General features: G+C 38.7%; 1 protein-coding gene across 2 annotated transcripts in view; it reads left to right on the plus strand.

Annotated features, from left to right (window-relative positions):
* PLCL1 (phospholipase C like 1 (inactive)) overlaps positions 1-18,933 on the plus strand; it is a 369,241-nt gene that overhangs the window by 294,166 nt on the left and 56,142 nt on the right. For both annotated transcript variants that reach the window (XM_027563768.1, XM_027563777.1), the window contains exon 3: positions 4,856-5,059. In XM_027563768.1, the coding sequence (XP_027419569.1) occupies positions 4,856-5,059 (204 nt within the window). The remainder of the gene's footprint in view (positions 1-4,855; positions 5,060-18,933) is intronic.

Consider the following 18,933-nt stretch of genomic DNA (forward strand, 5'->3'; position numbering starts at 1 on the left):
TATGGGAATATGTATTTGAAACAATGAAAAAAATATATAAAATAGTATATGTGCATGTAATATACAAAATTTTATATATACAGACACATGCATACTAATTATAAGTATATATAAAAATATTTACAGATAAGAACATAGAAGGTATTTAAAGCCATATAAAACATGTAATGCCTGTTATTATTTTTTAGTTGTTTAAGTGTACAATAATAATAAATTATCTTCCATGAAACAAGTAAAAAACTAATAAAATTCAACAACACTAGTCGTCTCTTAGTGTTGTGCTTTAATTGAAAGGACATGGATTCTGGATTAAATTCTATCACTGTGTGATTTTTGAGCAAATTATTTAGGATATATGGTCGTCAGTTTTTTCCTCATAAGATGAGAAAAATAGTAATAATTACATCATAGGATTATTATGAGAATTAAATTAGAGAGAATGTAAATTACCCAGTCTCATCATATAGAAATTCAATTAAGTTTTCTTGCCTTCATTAATACTTATAATCAGAGATGGCTGAAAACTTTTTCTTTAATACTATTTAGTATACTTATTCTAGGCTCATGTTACTGAGAAACAATCAAACAACAAATGCTTAATAAGTTCCTACAAGGTACAAGGAGGTCTTGTTTGGCAGAAGCGGCAGCAGTCTGTGTATGAGAACAAAAAAGGAGAGGAATATTTTTCAATGCAGTTTATTTTATCCTTTAGTTAACATTTTAATAGTAACCACCAGAAATCCCTACATTCAAAATAGAAAACAAGCTTGAAGAGGTTAAGTAATTTTCCCAATATTGCATTTAATAAATGGGAATGTTGAGCTTTAAATACATAATTAGCCACCCCCAAAACCCAATAATCATTCATGATTCTCAGTCACCTAATGTGGAACAGCACACCATGACTTGGTGAAAACTTTATTTTTATATTATTTCACAGAGAAATTCTGGAATGGGCTTAAAATCAATTTTAAATTGCTATAATGGAAAATACTATATTACATACAAATACTTAGATTGTAAACTTATGATAGGCAGTGGGTTGCCTTAACCACTATTATAAAAGTAGGTTCCAAATATTAACGTTATCTATTGCATAGGAACCTGGAATGTCAGGTCCATGAATCAAGGCAAATTGGAAGTGGTCAAACAAGAGATGGCAAGAGTGAATGTCGACATTCTGGGAATCAGCGAGCTGAAATGGACTGGAATGGGTGAATTTAACTCAGATGACCATTATATCTACTATGGCGGGCAGGAATCCCTCAGAAGAAATGGAGTGGCCATCATGGTCAACAAAAGAGTCTGAAATGCAGTACTTGGATGCAATCTCAAAAAAGACAGAATGATCTCTGTTCGTTTCCAAGGCAAACCATTCAGTATCACAGTAATCCAAGTCTATGCCCCAACCAGTAACGCTGAAGAAGCTGAAGTTGAACGGTTCTATGAAGACCTACAAGACCTTTTAGAACTAACACCCAAAAAAGATGTCCTCTTCATTATAGGGGACTGGAATGCAGAAGTAGGAAGTCAAGAAATACCTGGAGTAACAGGCAAATTTGGCCCTGGAATACGGAATGAAGCAGGGCAAAGACTAATAGAGTTTTGCCAAGAAAATGCACTGGTCATAACAAACACCCTCTTCCAACAACATAAGAGAAGACTCTATAATTGGACATCACCAGATGGTCAACACCAAAATCAGATTGATTATATTCTTTGCAGCCAAAGATGGAGAAGTGCTATACAGTCAGCAAAAACAAGACCAGGAGCTGACTGTGGCTCAGATCATGAACTCCTTACTGCCAAATTCAGACAAATTGAAGAAAGTAGGGAAAACCCTAGACCATTCAGGTATGACCTAAATCAAATCCCTTATGATTATACAGTGGAAGTGAGAAATAGATTTAAGGGCCTAGATCTGATAGATAGACTGCCTGATGAACTATGGAATGAGGTTCGTGACATTGTACAGGAGACAGGGATCAAGACCATTCCCATGGAAAAGAAATGCAAAAAAGCAAAATGGCTGTCTGGGGAGGCCTTACTTACAAATAGCTGTGAAAAGAAGAGAAGCAAAAAGCAAAGGAGAAAAGGAAAGATATGAACATCTGAATGCAGAGTTCCAAAGAATAGCCAGAAGAGATAAGAAAGCCTTCTTCAGCGATCAATGCAAAGAAATAGAGGAAAACAACAGAATGGGAAAGACTAGAGATCTCTTCAAGAAAATTAGAGATACCAAAGGAACATTCCATGCAAAGATGAGCTCGATAAAGGACAGAAATGGTATGGACCTAACAGAAGCAGAAGATATTAAGAAGAGGTGGCAAGAATACACAGAAGAACTGTACAAAAAAGATCTTCACGACCCAGATAATCACGATGGTGTGATCACTGACCTAGAGCCAGACATCCTGGAATGTGAAGTCAAGTGGGCCTTAGAAAGCATCACTACGAACAAAGCTAGTGGAGGTGATGGAATTCGAGAAGAGCTATTCCAAATCCTAAAAGATGTTGCTGTGAAAGTGCTGCACTCCATATGCCAGCAAATGTGGAAAACTCAGCAGTGGCCACAGGACTGGAAAAGGTCAGTTTTCATTCCAATCCCAAAGAAAGGCAATGCCAAAGAATGCTCAAACTCCCGCATAATTGCACTCATCTCACACGCTAGTAAAGTAATGCTCAAATTCTCTAAGCCAGGCTTCAGCAATATGTGAACTGTGAACTTCCTGATGTTCAAGCTGGTTTTAGAAAAGGCAGAGGAACCAGAGACCAAATTGCCAACATCCGCTGGATCACGGAAAAAGCAAGAGAGTTCCAGAAAAGCATCTATTTCTCTTTATTGACTATGCCAAAGCCTTTGACTGTGTGGATCACAATAAACTGGAAAATTCTGAAAGAGATGGGAATACCAGACCACCTGATCTGCCTCTTGAGAAATGTATATGCAGGTCAGGAAGTAACAGTTAGAACTGGACATGGAACAACAGACTGTTTCCAAATAGGAAAAGGAGTTCGTCAAGGCTGTATATTGTCACCCTGTTTATTTAACTTATATGTAGAGTACGTCATGAGAAACGCTGGACTGGAAGAAACACAAGCTGGAATCAAGATTGCCGGGAGAAATACCAATAACCTCAGATATGCAGATGACACCACCCTTATGGCAGAAAGTGAAGAGGAACTGAAAAGCCTCTTGATGAAGGTGAAAGTGGAGAGTGAAAAAGTTGGCTTAAACCTCAGCATTCAGAAAACGAAGATCATGGCATCCGGTCCCATCACTTCATGGGACATAGATGGGGAAACAGTGGAAACAGTGTCAGACTTTATTTTTCTGGGCTCCAAAATCAGTACAGATGGTGACTGCAGCCATGAAATTAAAAGACGCCTACTCCTTGGAAGGAAAGTTATGACCAACCTAGATAGCATATTGTAAAGCAGAGACATTACTTTGCCAACAAAGGTTCGTCTAGTCAAGGCTATGGTTTTTCCTATGGTCATGTGTGGATGTGAGAGTTGGACTGTGAAGCAGGCTGAGTGCCGAAGAATTGATGCTTTTGAACTGTGGTGTTGGAGAAGACTCTTGAGAGTCCCTTGGAGTGCAAGGAGATCCAACCAGTCCATTCTGAAGGAGATCAGCCCTGGGATTTCTTGGGAAGGAATGATGCTGAAGGTGAAACTCCAGTACTTTGGCCACCTCATGGGAAGAGTTGACTCATTAGAAAAGACTCTGATGCTGGGAGGGATTGGGGGCAGGAGGAGAAGGGGACGATAGAGGATGAGATGGCTGGATGGCATCACTGACTGGATGGACGTGAGTCTGAGTGAACTCCGGGAGTTGGGTGATGGACAGGGAGGCCTGGCGTGCTGCGATTCATGGGGTCGCAAAGAGTCGGATACGACTGAGCGACTGATGATCTAGCTTTTTCTGACATAATTCTGCAACCGTTATAACCCCCTGTGTTAGATTAGTTATAAGTCATTTCTACACTTAACTTTATATATTTGAAGTAGATTTTATACAGTTCCATATAATTCTTGAAATATCTCCTTTACATGTATTATATGTTTAAAATACATATTAAGGAGATTTGGCTATGGATAAATTTTTTTGTTAGCATAACTTATCTCATTTCAACATAAGGGATTATTTAGAGCCTAATTAGTATAAAAATGAATGCCATCATTGTCACTAAATTCATGAGGCATGCTAGGTTAGGTATTGTTCATTGTTAATAGGCATAGTTGCTATTTCAAATATTCTTTGAAAAGCCTGTCACATGGACAATTGTAGCTTTACATAAAGTGTGTTTTATGCACGTCTGTCAGGTGCGTTTCTGATGGAGTGACAAAGGGATACCATTGATGGTTATGTGAAAAGAGGGTGATGAGCAGCAGCAGCCTGCTACCTTGTGGGAAAAATCTCAAAGGAGATGCACTCCAGTGTACAATCAGTGACATGCTTTCGTGATCATCATGATGTGGATTTAATAATATATTCATGATCAGTCAGTGTTAACTTGTATGCATTGTCCAGAATATTTCAGATATTCCAGAATATTCCAAAGCCCTGCTTTGAGAGGTACTGTGTAACCTTAGGTCATAATCTCCTTTGCTTTGTGGCATATTTGTAGCAGTTGTTAAAAGTTGGTTAAAGATGAAATGTAATTGTTAATTAGCTCTACGTGTTATCTCCATGTATATTATAGTATTTTGGGTTGGTTATAATCCGGTTTGCTTCAAATTACATATGTATTTAAGGGTATACTTCTAATGAATGTACTTTTGTGTACTGGAAGTGCTCAGGGTGGTGTCCTATGGTCAGAAGTGTAATTCTATGTTTTCTCCCACACAGAATGCCATAGTGTCTGTTAAGGAATTGTGTGGACTTCCTCCAATTGCCAGTCTGAAGCAGTGCCTGTTGACCCTGTCTTCTCGGCTCATCACCAGTGACAATACTCCCTCCGTCTCTCTTGTGATGAAAGACAACTTTCCTTATCTAGAGCCTCTGGGGGCAATTCCAGATATGCAGAAAAAGATGCTAGCTGCTTATGATCTGGTAGGAAATTGTTACTCTCTGTTTCTTGTCTGTGTGGGAGGAAATCATATTGCAGGACCTCTTTTATGAAACTTCAGTAAGTAACACAGAATGACTGCCTTTTAAAACCTTGACTGGGGGTGCCAGGCAGAAGTGGCCCACTCAGCTCCACCTAAGCCCTAGTGGAGACCTCTGAGACAAAGCTTTGAACCCAGAGCTCCACGGATTAAAACTGGAAAATCTCTGCTTTAGCAAAGAATACATTTTGACTAAGACCTCAAAAGTATACACAATTTCTCATTATCTAAATAACTTTAGCCTGCAATATAACCATTTAATCACATGCCTAGAGGAAGTAAAATTATGCCTCAGTACTGCCTTATGATGGTTGAGACAAAATAATTCTCTGGAATTTATATTTCTAGGCTAATACTATTATCTGATTTTTCTGAATATATAATGGAATTTAAATATCAAGTAAATTTAAGAATAATGATATTTTTGCAAGTCCTAACTCCATAATAAAATTAAGACCAAATGAAGAGTTGGGAAAATTTGTCACATGTGCACCAGATGAAGTGTAAATAATCTTAAAATAGAAAGAGCATTTAAAAATCAATAAGAAAAAAAATGAGAAAAAAAATCTTGTATCAGCCCAGGTTAAGTTCAGCTTCTCGAAACTAAAAATGCAAACCAATCATGCTTTAACAGTATAGTCTCTCACATAAAAATCTCACAGCCATTCATGGTGACACTTCTATAAAATTCTTAGGAATCTAGACTCCCTCTAGTTTTCTGTTCCACCATCTCTAGACCATCCTCAGGGTCCAAATGGCTGTTGAAGCTCCAGCCATAATACCTGCATTCCAACCATCAGGAATGATGAAGAGGAAAAAGAGGGCACTATTCTTTCCCTTTAAGGACATGAAAAAATGTGCATCACATTTTATTTTATCAACCCGGAGTTGACACATAGACACATATACCTGCAAAGAAGAATGGGAAATAACTTTATTTTGTGTATTTTTTAATTTTTAAAAAAATTATTTAATTACCTTATTTATGACTAGACCGGGTCTTCATTGCAGGGTGTGCTTTTCTCTAGTTCCAGCGTGCAGGGGCTACTCTCTAGTTGCACTGTGTAGGCTACTCATTGTGATGGCTTTTCTTGTTGCATAGCAACAAGGGTGCATGGGCTTCAGTAGTTGCGGCACTTGGGCTTAGTAGTTGTGGCTCCTCGGCTCTAGAGCATAGGTTCAATAGGTGTGGTGCCTGGGCTCAATTGCTCTGCAGCATGTGGGATCTTCTTGAATCAGGGATTGAACCTGATGTCTCCTGAATTGGCAGGAGATTTTTTTTTTACCAGTGAGCCACCAGGGAAGCCCAGAAATATTTCTATTTTAAAGGGCTATGTGCTCAACTAAAAATCATTCCTTCTGTTACTAAAAAATAGAGAATGGATGTTAGGGGACAACAAGTAGTCTTTGCTTCAGAGGTGAACAGGCAATTTATGTATCTCCTCTCCCTCAAAAATAATGAAAATTTAAAAACATGCTATGCTGTGTGCTAAGTTGTGTCCGACTCTGCGACCTTATGGACTGTAGCCCATCAGGCTCCTCTGTCTATGGGGAGAATAGGCAAGAATATTCCAGGCAAGAATATTGGAGTGAGTTGCCATGCCCTCCTCCAGGGGATCTCCCCTACCAGGGATCGAACTGAAGCTCTTATGTCTCCTGCATTGGCAGGCAGATTCATTACTACTAGTGCCACCTGGGAAGCCCCCAAAACATGTTTAACCTTAAAACAAGTTTTAAATTTAAGATATTAAAGAAATGTAATGAGATACTTCCCCTCTCCATCAAATTGGCAACTTTTTTCTTTTTAAAATAGTACCTCTTAAGTACATGAATACTGTCATCCATCTACCTCTAGTGGGAAAATAAATTGGTAAATTTGGAGGGGATTTGGCAATATAATTTAAAATGATTATCCTATTTGATCCATATATTTCATATCCAGGGATTTACTCTAAACCAATAGATGTGTACATAAACATCTGTGGTTAATAATGTCAACATAGAGGGATAAGTGGGGCTTCCCTTGCGGCTCAGCTGATAAAGAATCTGCCTGCAATGAGGGAGACCTGGGTTCAATCCCTGGGTTGGGAAGATCCCCTGGAGAAGGAAGAGGCTACCCACTCCAATATTCTGGCCTGGAGAATTCCATGGACCATATAGTCCATGGGGTCGCAAAGAGTCGGACGTGATTGAATGACTTTCACTTCACTTCAGAGGGATAAGTTAACTAAAATATAGTAAGCCGTATTATGGACTTCCTTAAAACCATTAAAATTGTGTTAGAAGAATATTTGATGATGTGAAGAACTCCTCATAGTATGTTTTGTGAGAGAGTCTGGTTGCAAAAAAAATATACACTATAGCATTTAAATTGTATTTGTATGTATATGCATCTAAAATGTTAGCAGGGTATTAATATATTTAGCAAAACCAATACAATTATGTAAAGTTTAAAAATAAAATAAAATTTAAAAAAAAGATACAAAAAAATAGTGATTATTTTTAAATAAGGAAAGTGAGTTTTATTTTCTTGCACATGCTTTTCTGTGTTTTTTTCTGTATTTACCAAACTCTGAACAATGAACCTGACTAATTTTCATAATTGAATAAAAATAGGTGTTAAGAAAATGATACTATTTTATCATTCAAAAACAACTAGAAGAGTGATATTGGGAATAAATACCCTACACTTGAAAAAGAAAAGCCCACAGAGTATATTCTGCTTATGAACGATCATACCTCTTACAAATTGTACTTCATGGTTGAAGAAGTTTGCTTGTTACCTAAATCTCGTTTTTCACGAAATAAATTTTTTTATCATAATAGTAGGGACTGAAAGCTATTCAGTGAATAGCTATAGTTGCCATCTAAGAGGTGACATTAGGGTACCTACTGCCATAGAGACAGACAGTGGAAGCACTTATTGTTCCAATCCCCTTTGTAAGCTAAGAAAGAAAAATCACTCACTGAGAGGGGAGCCTGGTTCCCTGGAGCTGGGCCTGCAATAAGCAGGAAAGCACCTGGACTGTGGTTAGCCAGTTTTCATTTCATATCCCCAAGTGTCCCATGGTATTGGAACCACACCTGCTGGCCAAATCGCATTCATATTTTTAAAATGTAATTTCTAATTGCAGGTACACCATGGTTTTCCAAAGTTTAAAATAAAAGACTTTAGTGGAAAGCAGAAATACTTTTTAATTTAATTTTATTTTTTGGCTGTGCTATGCAGCTTGTGGGTTCTTAGTTCCCTGACTGAGGATTGAACCCCAGCCCTGAGCAGTGAAAGTGTCGTGTCCTAATCACTGGAACCACCAGAGAATTCCCATGGAAAGCAGAACTACTTCTAATGATATGTTCATTTATAGTTCCCTTTGGAAAAGATTTTTCATTTTGGTAGGGAGTTGAGAGTAAATATCCCTATAGCTAGCATAGGCTGTCCATAACATGTAAGTGTTAGTCGCTCAGTCGTATCCGACTCTTTGTGACCCTATGGATTGTAGCCTGCCAGGCTCCTCTGTCCATTGAACTCTCCAGGCAAGAAGTGGATAGCCATTCCCTTCTTCAGAGGATCTTTCTGACTCAGGGATTGAACCTGGGTCTTCTCCATTGAAGGCAGATTCTTTACCATCTGACCTTACCAAGTGTTAAACTTGGCCAATTGTGGACATGACCAAAAATACTGCTGATGTCTCAATTGGTTATTTCTTTAAGGAGGTGCTGTAGATATGGGCCAGACACATGCCATGATGATGTCAAAAACCATTTTTACTTTAGGATTTGCGTTGTATAGGTTGACATCTTTAGTGCTCTTGTTTATTCATGTTAGTATTTATTTTAAGATAAATGTCTTTTAAGATACTCTGCAGATCCAGTGATCATTTGAAAACATAGATCATATCACTTTCTTGCCTCCAGGGGCTTCCTATGAAAACAGAACTAAAACTCCTCTCTGTGGCTTACAGGGCTATTTATGACCTGGCCTTGCCTTCCCATCTCACTTGCTGCTCCCAGCCTCACCTCCATACACTCCCTTCTGTGCACTTCACTCAGCCCTGTGGGCTTGCTTTCTTCAGTCAGACTCAGCTTGCTTCTATATCCAGGCCATTTTACTTGCAGTTCTCTCTGCCTGGAATGTTCTTCTCTTCGGTTGCTTATCTCTTAATTCTTAGCTCAAGTGTCATATCCTCAGAGAAAAGCGAAAGTGAAAGTTGTTCAGTCATGTCCAACTCTTTGCGACCCCATGGACTATACAGTCCTTGGAATTCTCCAGATGGGAACACTGGAGTGGGTAGCCTTTCCCTTCTCCAGGGGATCATCCTAACCCAGGGATCAAACCCAGGTCTCCCGCTTCCCTAACCGCTGTCTCCAGCTGTCACTCTATCACATAACCCTATTTGATTTCCATTATCTTATTCAGCAGCATTGAAAAATGCCTGACTTTTGTCCTTTTCCTTTTACTTCGATTTGATTATATATTCCAGGAGGCCAGAGACTGTCTGCCTTGCTTATTGTTGCTGACACATACTATGTTATCAATTAATGTCAGTTGGATAAAATGAAAATGAATTCATCTATATAGTTGGTGAAATAATGTAGTTCCCATACTATCCCTGAATGTGTTTTATGGAAAACCTTTAAATCCCCTGTGTTTTATCTCTATGATACTACCCTAGCCAAATTGTTCCCTGCCTTACACATATAGTTGGAAACCTATAGACTAAGGCAAAGGGCTTTGCAGGTGGCCCAGTGGTAAAGAATCCACTTGCAAGGTAGGAGATACAGGTTTGATTCCTGGGTCAGGAAGATCCCCTGGAGAAGGACATGGCAACCCACTCCAATATGCTTGCCTGTAAAATTCCATAGTATCCTGGTAGGCTACAGTCCATGGGATTGAAAACAGTCAGACACTCTGAGCACACACACACACACACACACACACACAGATACACACACACACACACACACATTCTAAGGCAAAACTATGAAGACAGGAAAAAGATCAGTAGCTTCAAGGGCCGGGGACAGGATAGGGTGAATGAGGGATGAACAGGAAAATCACAGGGCTTTTGTAGGGCAGTTTAACTATTCCACATAATAATATAATAGTGGATTGCACCATTATACATTAGTCAAAACCCATAGAATGTAAAACACAAAGAGTTAATCCTAATGTGAACTATGAACTTTAGTTGATAATAAAGTGTCAATATTGGCACATCAATTGTAATAAATGTACCACACTAATGCAAGATGTTAAGTGGGGAAAACGGGGTGAGGTGGAGTGAGAGAGTTCATGGGAATTCTCTGTACTTTTTGCTCAACTTTGATGCAAGCCTAAAACTTCTAAAAATAAAGCCTAAAAAGCCCCACACAGACTATTAATAAAAACTTATTTGGATGACTAACACAAAAGACAAATCTAGAGTTTATTGCCTAGTAGTGGTGGTGGTTCGGTTCAGTTCAGCTCAGTCGTTCAGTCGTGTCCGACTCTTTGCAACCCCATGAATTGCAGCACGCCAGGCCTCCCTGTCCATCACCAACTCCTGGAGTTCACTCAGACTCACGTCCATCCAGTCAGTGATGCCTTCCAGCCATCTCATCCTCTGTCGTCCCCTTCTCCTCCTGCCCCCAATCCCTCCCAGCATCAGAGTCTTTTCCAATGAGTCAACTCTTCCCATGAGGTGGCCAAAGTACTGGAGTTTCAGCTTTAGCATCATTCCCTCCAAAGAAATCCCAGGGCTGATCTCCTTCAGAATGGACTGGTTGGATCTCCTTGCACTCCAAGGGACTCTCAAGAGTCTTCTCCAACACCACAGTTCAAGAGCATCAATTCTTTAGCGCTCAGCCTTCTTCACAGTCCAACTCTCACCATACATGACCACAGGAAAAACCATAGCCTCAGGGGGCAGGTATTCCAAAATGAACAGCTTGTGTGTTCAACTTGGACTTAAGTTGCTTAGAAATGTCTCAAAAGTGGTAATAAACTGTATGTACTCAGTCAGTCATGTCTGTCTCTTTGCAACCTCATGGACTGTAGCCCACCAGGCTCTTCTGTCTGTGGGATTCTCCAAGCAAGAATACTGGAGTGGGTTGCCATTTCCTCCTCCAGGGGATCTTCCTGACCCAGGGATTGAACCTGAGTCTCCTGTATTGGCAGGTGGATTCTTTACCACTAGTGCTACCTGGGAAGCCCAGCTGTATAGATGCCATCTAAGAAGAAATGCTGTAACCACTAAAAAAATACAGATTATATTTAGAATAGAAAAACAACCTGAAATCATTTCTGAACAGATATAAATGTTTGGCTTATTTCAGTATCAAAAGAAACAAATCAGGCAGCCGGGTACCCTACATTTATTGAAAGTCAACCCAAATGCATCAAACTCTACTACTTATCATCAGGAAGTAAAGTCAAATACTCTCAAAAACATTGACCTTGAGCTCATCTGCACAATTTTTCCCCCTAAATTTGGCTTTTCCCTAATGACCTGAGGTGGTCTTATTCCTTACTGAACTTTGATTAATTTAATATTTGGAAATATTTCCTCTTGAGGGTTTTAGAAATTCAGCCTTAAAAGTCATCTTATATTGCTATTAAAATTATATTATAGCATATGTATTGGTATCAAGGAATCAAAAGCCAAATATATCCATAATAGAGTGGGTTTATTTGCATGGCACAATTTCAGAAGACACCCCAACCCCATTTCATATCTTATTTAAGACATATGTTTTCTACCTGCTCACTGGTACTTACAATTTCAAAATTATAGCCAATTCTTTGATTAAAGGTTAAGACTTTAATCTCTTAAAATGCAAGTAAGTAGTAACACATCGAGTTATCAGTAATTTGTACCTTTGGATGAATTTAACATATCCTGTCCTACAGGCAGTTTTTCACCTGGAGAAAGGAAGAGATCCTAATGACAGAGTGTTCCCCAAGTCTGCGTAAGGTAGGGGTGAGATTGCTCAAACAATTGCAATTTTACTTAAGAGCAGCTCTGTCTACAATCTCCCTCAGTGCTGTGAATAGGCATGTAGCTATGTAAATTCCTGGCTGATATTTAGGGCAACAAAAGTAGAGGTGACTTTCCTGATATCAAACACATGTCACAGCCAGAGGTGAGAAGTGACAGCCTCTGAAAAGCACTAAAGCAAACTGGCAACATTATTAATCAATAACTCAAGCAAGTAGAAGAGGCCCTAAACACTGAAGGTGGAACTGATGTCTCCTTCCCAGGCTAATGACACACGGAGGCGACTTGTGGTATCAGACTCCTTGCTGCATTGCCATTTTTGTGGCTCTATATCATCATGACAAGTTTTCAGAAACTCCCAGAGCCTTCATTTAAAATCAGAATGTCATTTCTAATCGACTTGTCCCTTTATTGTACTGATCTATGGGAGATTGGATCCACATAGTCCAAGGCTTTGGCATAGTCAATAAAGCAGAAATAGATGTTTTTCTGGAACTCTCTTGCTTTTTCCATGATCCAGCGGATGTTGGCAATTTGGTCTCTGGTTCCTCTACCTTTTCTAAAACCAGCTTGAACATCTGGAAGTTCACGGTTCACATATTGCTGAAGCCTGGCTTGGAGAATTTTGAGCATTACTTTACTAGTGTGTGAGATGAGTGCAATTGTGAGGTAGTTTGAGCATTCTTTGGCATTGCCTTTCTTTGGGATTGGACTGAAAACTGACCTTTTCCAGTCCTGTGGCCACTGCTGAGTTTTCCAAATTTGCTGACATATTGAGTGCAGCACTTTCACAGCATCATCTTTTAGGATTTGTAATAGGTCTGCTCGAAATCCATCACCTCCACTACCTTTGTTCATAGTGATGCTTCCTAAGGCCCACTTGACTTCACATTCCAGGATGTCTGGCTCTAGGTGAGTGTGAGTGATCACACCATTGTGATTATCTGCATCATGAAGATCTTTTTTATACAGTTCTTCTACGTATTCTTGCCACCTTTTCTTAATATCTTCTGCTTCTGTTAGGTCCATACCATTTCTGACCTTTATTGAGCCCATCTTTGTATGAAATGTTCCCTTGGTATCTCTAATTTTCTTGAAGAGATCCCTAGGCTTTCCCATTCTATTGTTTTCCTCTATTTCTTTGCATTGATCACTGAGGAAGACTTTCTTATTGCTCCTTGTTATTCTTTGGAACTCTGCATTCAAGTGGGTATATCTTTCCTTTTCTTCTTTGCTTTTCGCTTCTCTTCTTTTCACAGCTATTTGTAAGGCCTCCTCAGGCAGCCATTTTGCTTTTTTGTATAACTTTTTCTTGGGGATGGTCTTGATCTCTGTCTCCTGTACAATGTCACAAACCTCATTCCATAGTTCATCAGGCACTCTATCAGATCTAGTTCCTTAAATCTATTTCTCACTTCCACTGTATAGTCATAAGGGATATGACATAGATCATATGTGAATGGTCTAGTGGTTTTCCCACTTTCTTCAATTTAAGTCTGAATTTGGCAATAAGGAGCTCATGATCTGAACCACAGTCAGCTCCCAGTCTTGTTTTTGCTGACTGTATAGAGCTTCTCCATCTTTGCCTGCAAAGAATATAATCAATCTGATTTCAGTGTTGGCCATCTGGTGAAATCCATGTGTAGAGTTTTCTCTTGTGTTGTTGGAAGAGCAATGGGAATAATCATCCTCAAATTCTATTTCCGATAGGCTTGAGAAGCTTTCATCCACCTGTGCTGCCTGTTTTGCCACCCTAATCCCCCATTTCCTTCTGTTTGAAGCCTCTCCTTCAGTCAAGCTATTTGGTTTGCCAGGTATTTTTCATTTTCCATCCTTTGTTTTTCTGTTGTAGTCTACCTCAAATGACTTCCTAGCCTTAATTCCTTCTGCATCATTCTAAGGCCAGCCCTTTGTCCTAATCTCTTGCAAAACTGACTTTAAGAAAAAGTTCATTTATTGATTTTATTCATGACATTCAACACATGTAAACTTTAAAGAACTTTAGTAGATTGTGTGCAAAATAGAGGTGAATAAATAGAGACATAGTTTTCAGAACAAATAGCCATAGTATGAAGCATGACAGCTCTTTGAGTCAAGAGAAATATAAGTAAAATGAGATAAGTGTGTATATTTGCCAGTTGTAACAACACTTCTTTCGATGTATCATTTTGTCTATGTGTTTAGTCTTTTGACTTGTTAATTTAACAAAAAAACTGCACACATGTTACTATGCAAGTTGCTGGGGGAAAGAAATGGTATGAAGCAAAATTTCTGTCCTTGAGGAATGGGAAATACTGATAAGAAGGCAAGATTTACACCTGAAAAGGGGGAGGAGCAGAAACACAGTGTCCCGGCAGTGAAGCAGATGATATTTTATGTCCCGAGATGGACGGGGTCTAAGGATTTTGAGTGCTTATGGTGGGTTTTTTATACTGACTTGTAATATATCCCCTCTATGACTTTTACCCTGTCTCACCCCGTGCTCAGCAGAAAATAATTTGCAAATGGTTTTGATAGAAAAATACTATCTAACCTTTGTAAATTGTTTTCTTTAGTTACCTGAATTTTTACTTTTCTATTGTTCTTACCTGTCTAATTTTCCATGCATAGTCAAGAAGTATTGCCTAACATATTTTTTTTTTAAATGTTTTAAATTAATCTGAACACTTCTGAGTAGTGTTTTAAATATAGAAATCAGAGGTGGAAGAGTTGCAGGGAATTACAAGTGTAAAAAATGCAACCAAAGTATTCTCCAAAGGTGACTTCTGTGCTCAATAACATTAACATAAAAGTTGAAACTTTGCTATGAATACAGCAACAAATTTTGTGAACATAAAATCAAAACAATCGAGAACAAAAGTCAAGAATTATTTAATCTTTTTCATAGTCGTGTGATTTGGAGAGCAGTTGATTGTGTTAACATAGCTAGGAATCTAGCAAAGAGAGCCAATCACTATCTTTTATCACTCTTGGGGTAGAATCAATGTACGGGCTGGTATCACACTGAAGCCAAACAATGGATTCAATTGAATACATTTTCTGCTCTCAGTATCATCAGTATACGTTGAGCTGAAGAATGGGAAAAAGTTGTAAGTATGTCAACAGCCCTCCGATGCAGCTTTAGTTTTAGTTATTGAAATCAATTTAAATTGAAATTAAGTCAAAAGTATTCTCCATCCATTGCTCTCTCTTGTTGTGAAGTTTGTATAGAACTTTATATTAGTTTGCATTTTAAAAAGCATGTTGGGTTGTGTAGTAATGAAACCCAGGAAAAAAAAAAACCATTGGCATGTATTTAACCAGAGCTGGTTATTTAAAAACAAAATGTGTAGTCAGTGTGTTGAAACTGCTTACTCTTGGGTGTGGCAATGTTTTCTATACATTTTCTATATATATTGCGGGAATTGTCAGCATATGAGGGTTAGCAGCATTTTCACTTGGTACAAGGGTCCCAAGAACACAGGGTATCAGAGATGTATCAATAAGCAAGTATTTTGGGGAGCTTCTTTGTGAAATATTGTGCGTGAATCCTTGGGATTTGCTTTGCATTCCTGAATACTCAAGTTCTTGCAACAGTTGTAATTTAAGAGAGTGTAAGATTGTCAAATTGGTCTGAAAAATTCTGGAGAAGGTTCATGAAGTTTCAGTTCAGTTCAGTTCAGTCTCTCAATCAGGTCCGACTCTTTGCCACCCCATGAATTGCAGCATGCCATTCATGGCCTCCCTGTCCATCACCAACTCCCGGAATTCACGCAAACTCACGTCCATCGAGTCGGTGATGCCTTCCAGCCATCTCATCCTCTGTCGTCCCCTTCTCCTCTTGCCCCCAATCCCTCCCAGCATCAGAGTCTTTTCCAATGAGTCAACTTTTCGCATAAGGTGGCCGAAGAATTGGAGTTTCACCTTTAGCATCAGACCTTCCACTGAACACCCAGGACTGATCTCCTGTAGAATGGTTTAGTCACTAGAAAATAGTATGAATGAAGTAAATTTTAATCATAGTGAGATAAAAACAAACATTTCTAATGATTACTCAAGGTATAGCTGACAATTATATCTTAGAATCAGAACAACTAGAGAAAAGAAAAGGTAAAATTATCCATTTATGCAGAAAGCTGCTCATGTGGTATTGATAGATTCTGTTGCTACCATGAATGTGGAGACAGAGGTCCTTTGACCTGCTCTGTGTGAGTTCCCCTTTCCTGTTCCATTGTAATTCAGACTAGGAAACATCATTCAGAGCTGGCTCCAGGACAGAGAATACTAACTTCATCACATACACCAAAGGCAGTAGACTTCCAGTAAGCTGGTAAATGTTAAATGTGTTCCTATATCACTGAAAATTAGCAGTCTTATAATATTGAATTTGCTTAAAACCAAAAGATGCCCATCTATCAAGAGTGCTTTTTATCCATCTGATTTAAAATGTTTAAGTAAATTAAAAATTAAAGAAAATTATATTAATTCTAGTTAGCAAATGTATGTGTAACAACAATCAGATATTAAAGTGTACCAACTTTAATAAAATTCAAGTCTTATTTTAAACAATCTGAATAGATGAGCCACTATTGAACTAAAAACTAAAGCCCAGTGTTTTGATTAGAAAGAGGATAAGAGATAGATTATTTTGGTCTTCTTAGAAGGTCTAGAGAACAGATTGGCTTTTTATAGATTCACATATTCTTAAGCGATTGCCTTTTCAAATTTGATAACTCCTTCCTGAAAAAACAATGGACACAAGTAAGTATATTTCTTCCTAGATTTCATAGGAAGAATATCTATATCGGTTCATGTGTGCTGCTTGACTTAAAGGGGGAAGCAGTCGTAGAAAAAAGGTATTTTCATGTTCCTTTGCTTGGTGAATTCTAATTTATAAAATGCTAATCACCAACTTGCCTTTGCAGTAGAAATTCTACACTCTAATATAATATTAGCATTGCAGAACAGTTTATAAGGTCTACACCTCAGAAATGCTAGAGTTCTAGTGTACAGTTTTTTACCAACTAGCAGTATGGCTTAAGGCAAGTTAGTTTGGGACTGAATTTTTTTATCTGTGAAATGGGGTTGTCCGTGATAGATGGTCATTAAGGTTACTTCTAGATATAAACTTCTGTGGTTCTAAGAATGTAGATGTAATTCAGGATAAAATTGTAATCTATGGACGGTTATGAGTAATATTTTGATGAAATCTCATCTTTCCAGTACCATTAAATAGTTACATTTAATGACTCTGCAATGATTCTAGGCAATTAGTCAAATCCCTACTGAGCTGGGAAGACAGTTTTTTTCACACAGATTAGACAATTTAATCCATCTTTGAGTAAAAGCGTTACTGTCCCCTTCAGTAAAGTTTTTGTTTTAAATAAATGATTTTGATCTTAACTGACAACTTTACACACCCCTGTTCAGGTCACATGTAATGCTTAAAGTGACACCAACCTTTATCTGGGTAAGTCCTCTGTTCTTTTAGATTGAAAGCCATGGCAAGGAATTAAGACCTTTTTGGAGATATTCATGTAACAGAACCAAAGAAAAGCTCTTTGTATCACTCCAACAGCAAAGGCAACTGGGAGCTGAGGCTGAGACATCAGATATGTAAATCAGGCTGCTGCCAGATTCTATCTGAGTTCAACCCAGCTTTGGCTGTCTAAGTCTACCTACTGCCCTGCTGGGGGATTATCTGAGGACATGCATCTCACCTTCACTCCTTGGCTTTGTATTTCATTTCCATCAGGATCTGTAGAGACATAGGAAGGAGATGAAACTCAAGTCAACCATTTTTCCTTTCTAACAACTTACATAAATTACTTATCTAAGCTGGGGGGAAAGGTTTGAAATTGTTGATTTAAGTATGGTTTGGCTTTGTTGGTACATTTCAGTTATCTAGTTTTATTTGTTTTCTCTACAACTGCTAATAACTGAAAGTTGACTGCAGAAAACAGAATAAAATAATTTTTATAAATCCAATGGAAGCTGTTATCTTAGAAAAGAGGATCAAAATGCTTTTATAAAGAAGTTTGTATAAACAATGATTTTAAGTTCTGAGAATATTAATAACAAGGTGTTTTAGAGTAAAAGTTCTGACTTTTATGACTAGAGTCTTTCAAATTATCCTCAGGGATACTCTTCTATGTTGAAGGTTAAATCACACTTGACTATCTCTTTATGAAGTGATCTATTCAGGTCTTCCCTGTAGCTCAAAGGGTTAAGAGTTCTCCTGCAATGCAGGAGACCACGTTTCGATTCCTGGATCAGGAAGATCCTCTAGAGAAGGGAATGGCAATCCACTCCAGTATTCTTGCCCGGAAAATCCCATGGACAGAGGAGACTGGCGGGGTCTGTGGGGTCGCAAAGAGTCGGATACGACTGAGCAACTACAACTACTACTATTCAGTTCAGTTCAGTTCAGTTCAGTCGCCCAGTCATGTCCGACTTTGCGACCCCATGAACTGCAGCATGCCAGGCCTCCCTGTCTATCACCAACTCCCGGAGTTTACCCAAACTCATGTCCATCGAGTCAGTGATGCCATCCAGCCATCTCATCCTCTGTCATCCCCTTCTACTCTGCGACCAATCCCTCCCAGCATCAGGGTCTTTTCCAGTGAGTCAACTCTTCGCATGAGGTGGCCAAAGTATTGGAGTTTCAGCTTCAGCATCAGTCCTTCCAATGAATACCCAGGACTGATCTCCTTTAGGATGGACTGGTTGGATCTCTTTGCAGTTCAAGGGACTCTCAAGAGTCTTCTCCAACACCACAATTCAAAAGCATCAATTCTTCAGTGCTCAGCTTTCTTTATAGTCCAACTCTCACATCCATACATGACCACTGGAAAAACCATAG

This window comes from Bos indicus x Bos taurus, chromosome 2, assembly GCF_003369695.1.
Source record: "Bos indicus x Bos taurus breed Angus x Brahman F1 hybrid chromosome 2, Bos_hybrid_MaternalHap_v2.0, whole genome shotgun sequence".
Lineage (NCBI taxonomy): Eukaryota > Metazoa > Chordata > Mammalia > Artiodactyla > Bovidae > Bos > Bos indicus x Bos taurus.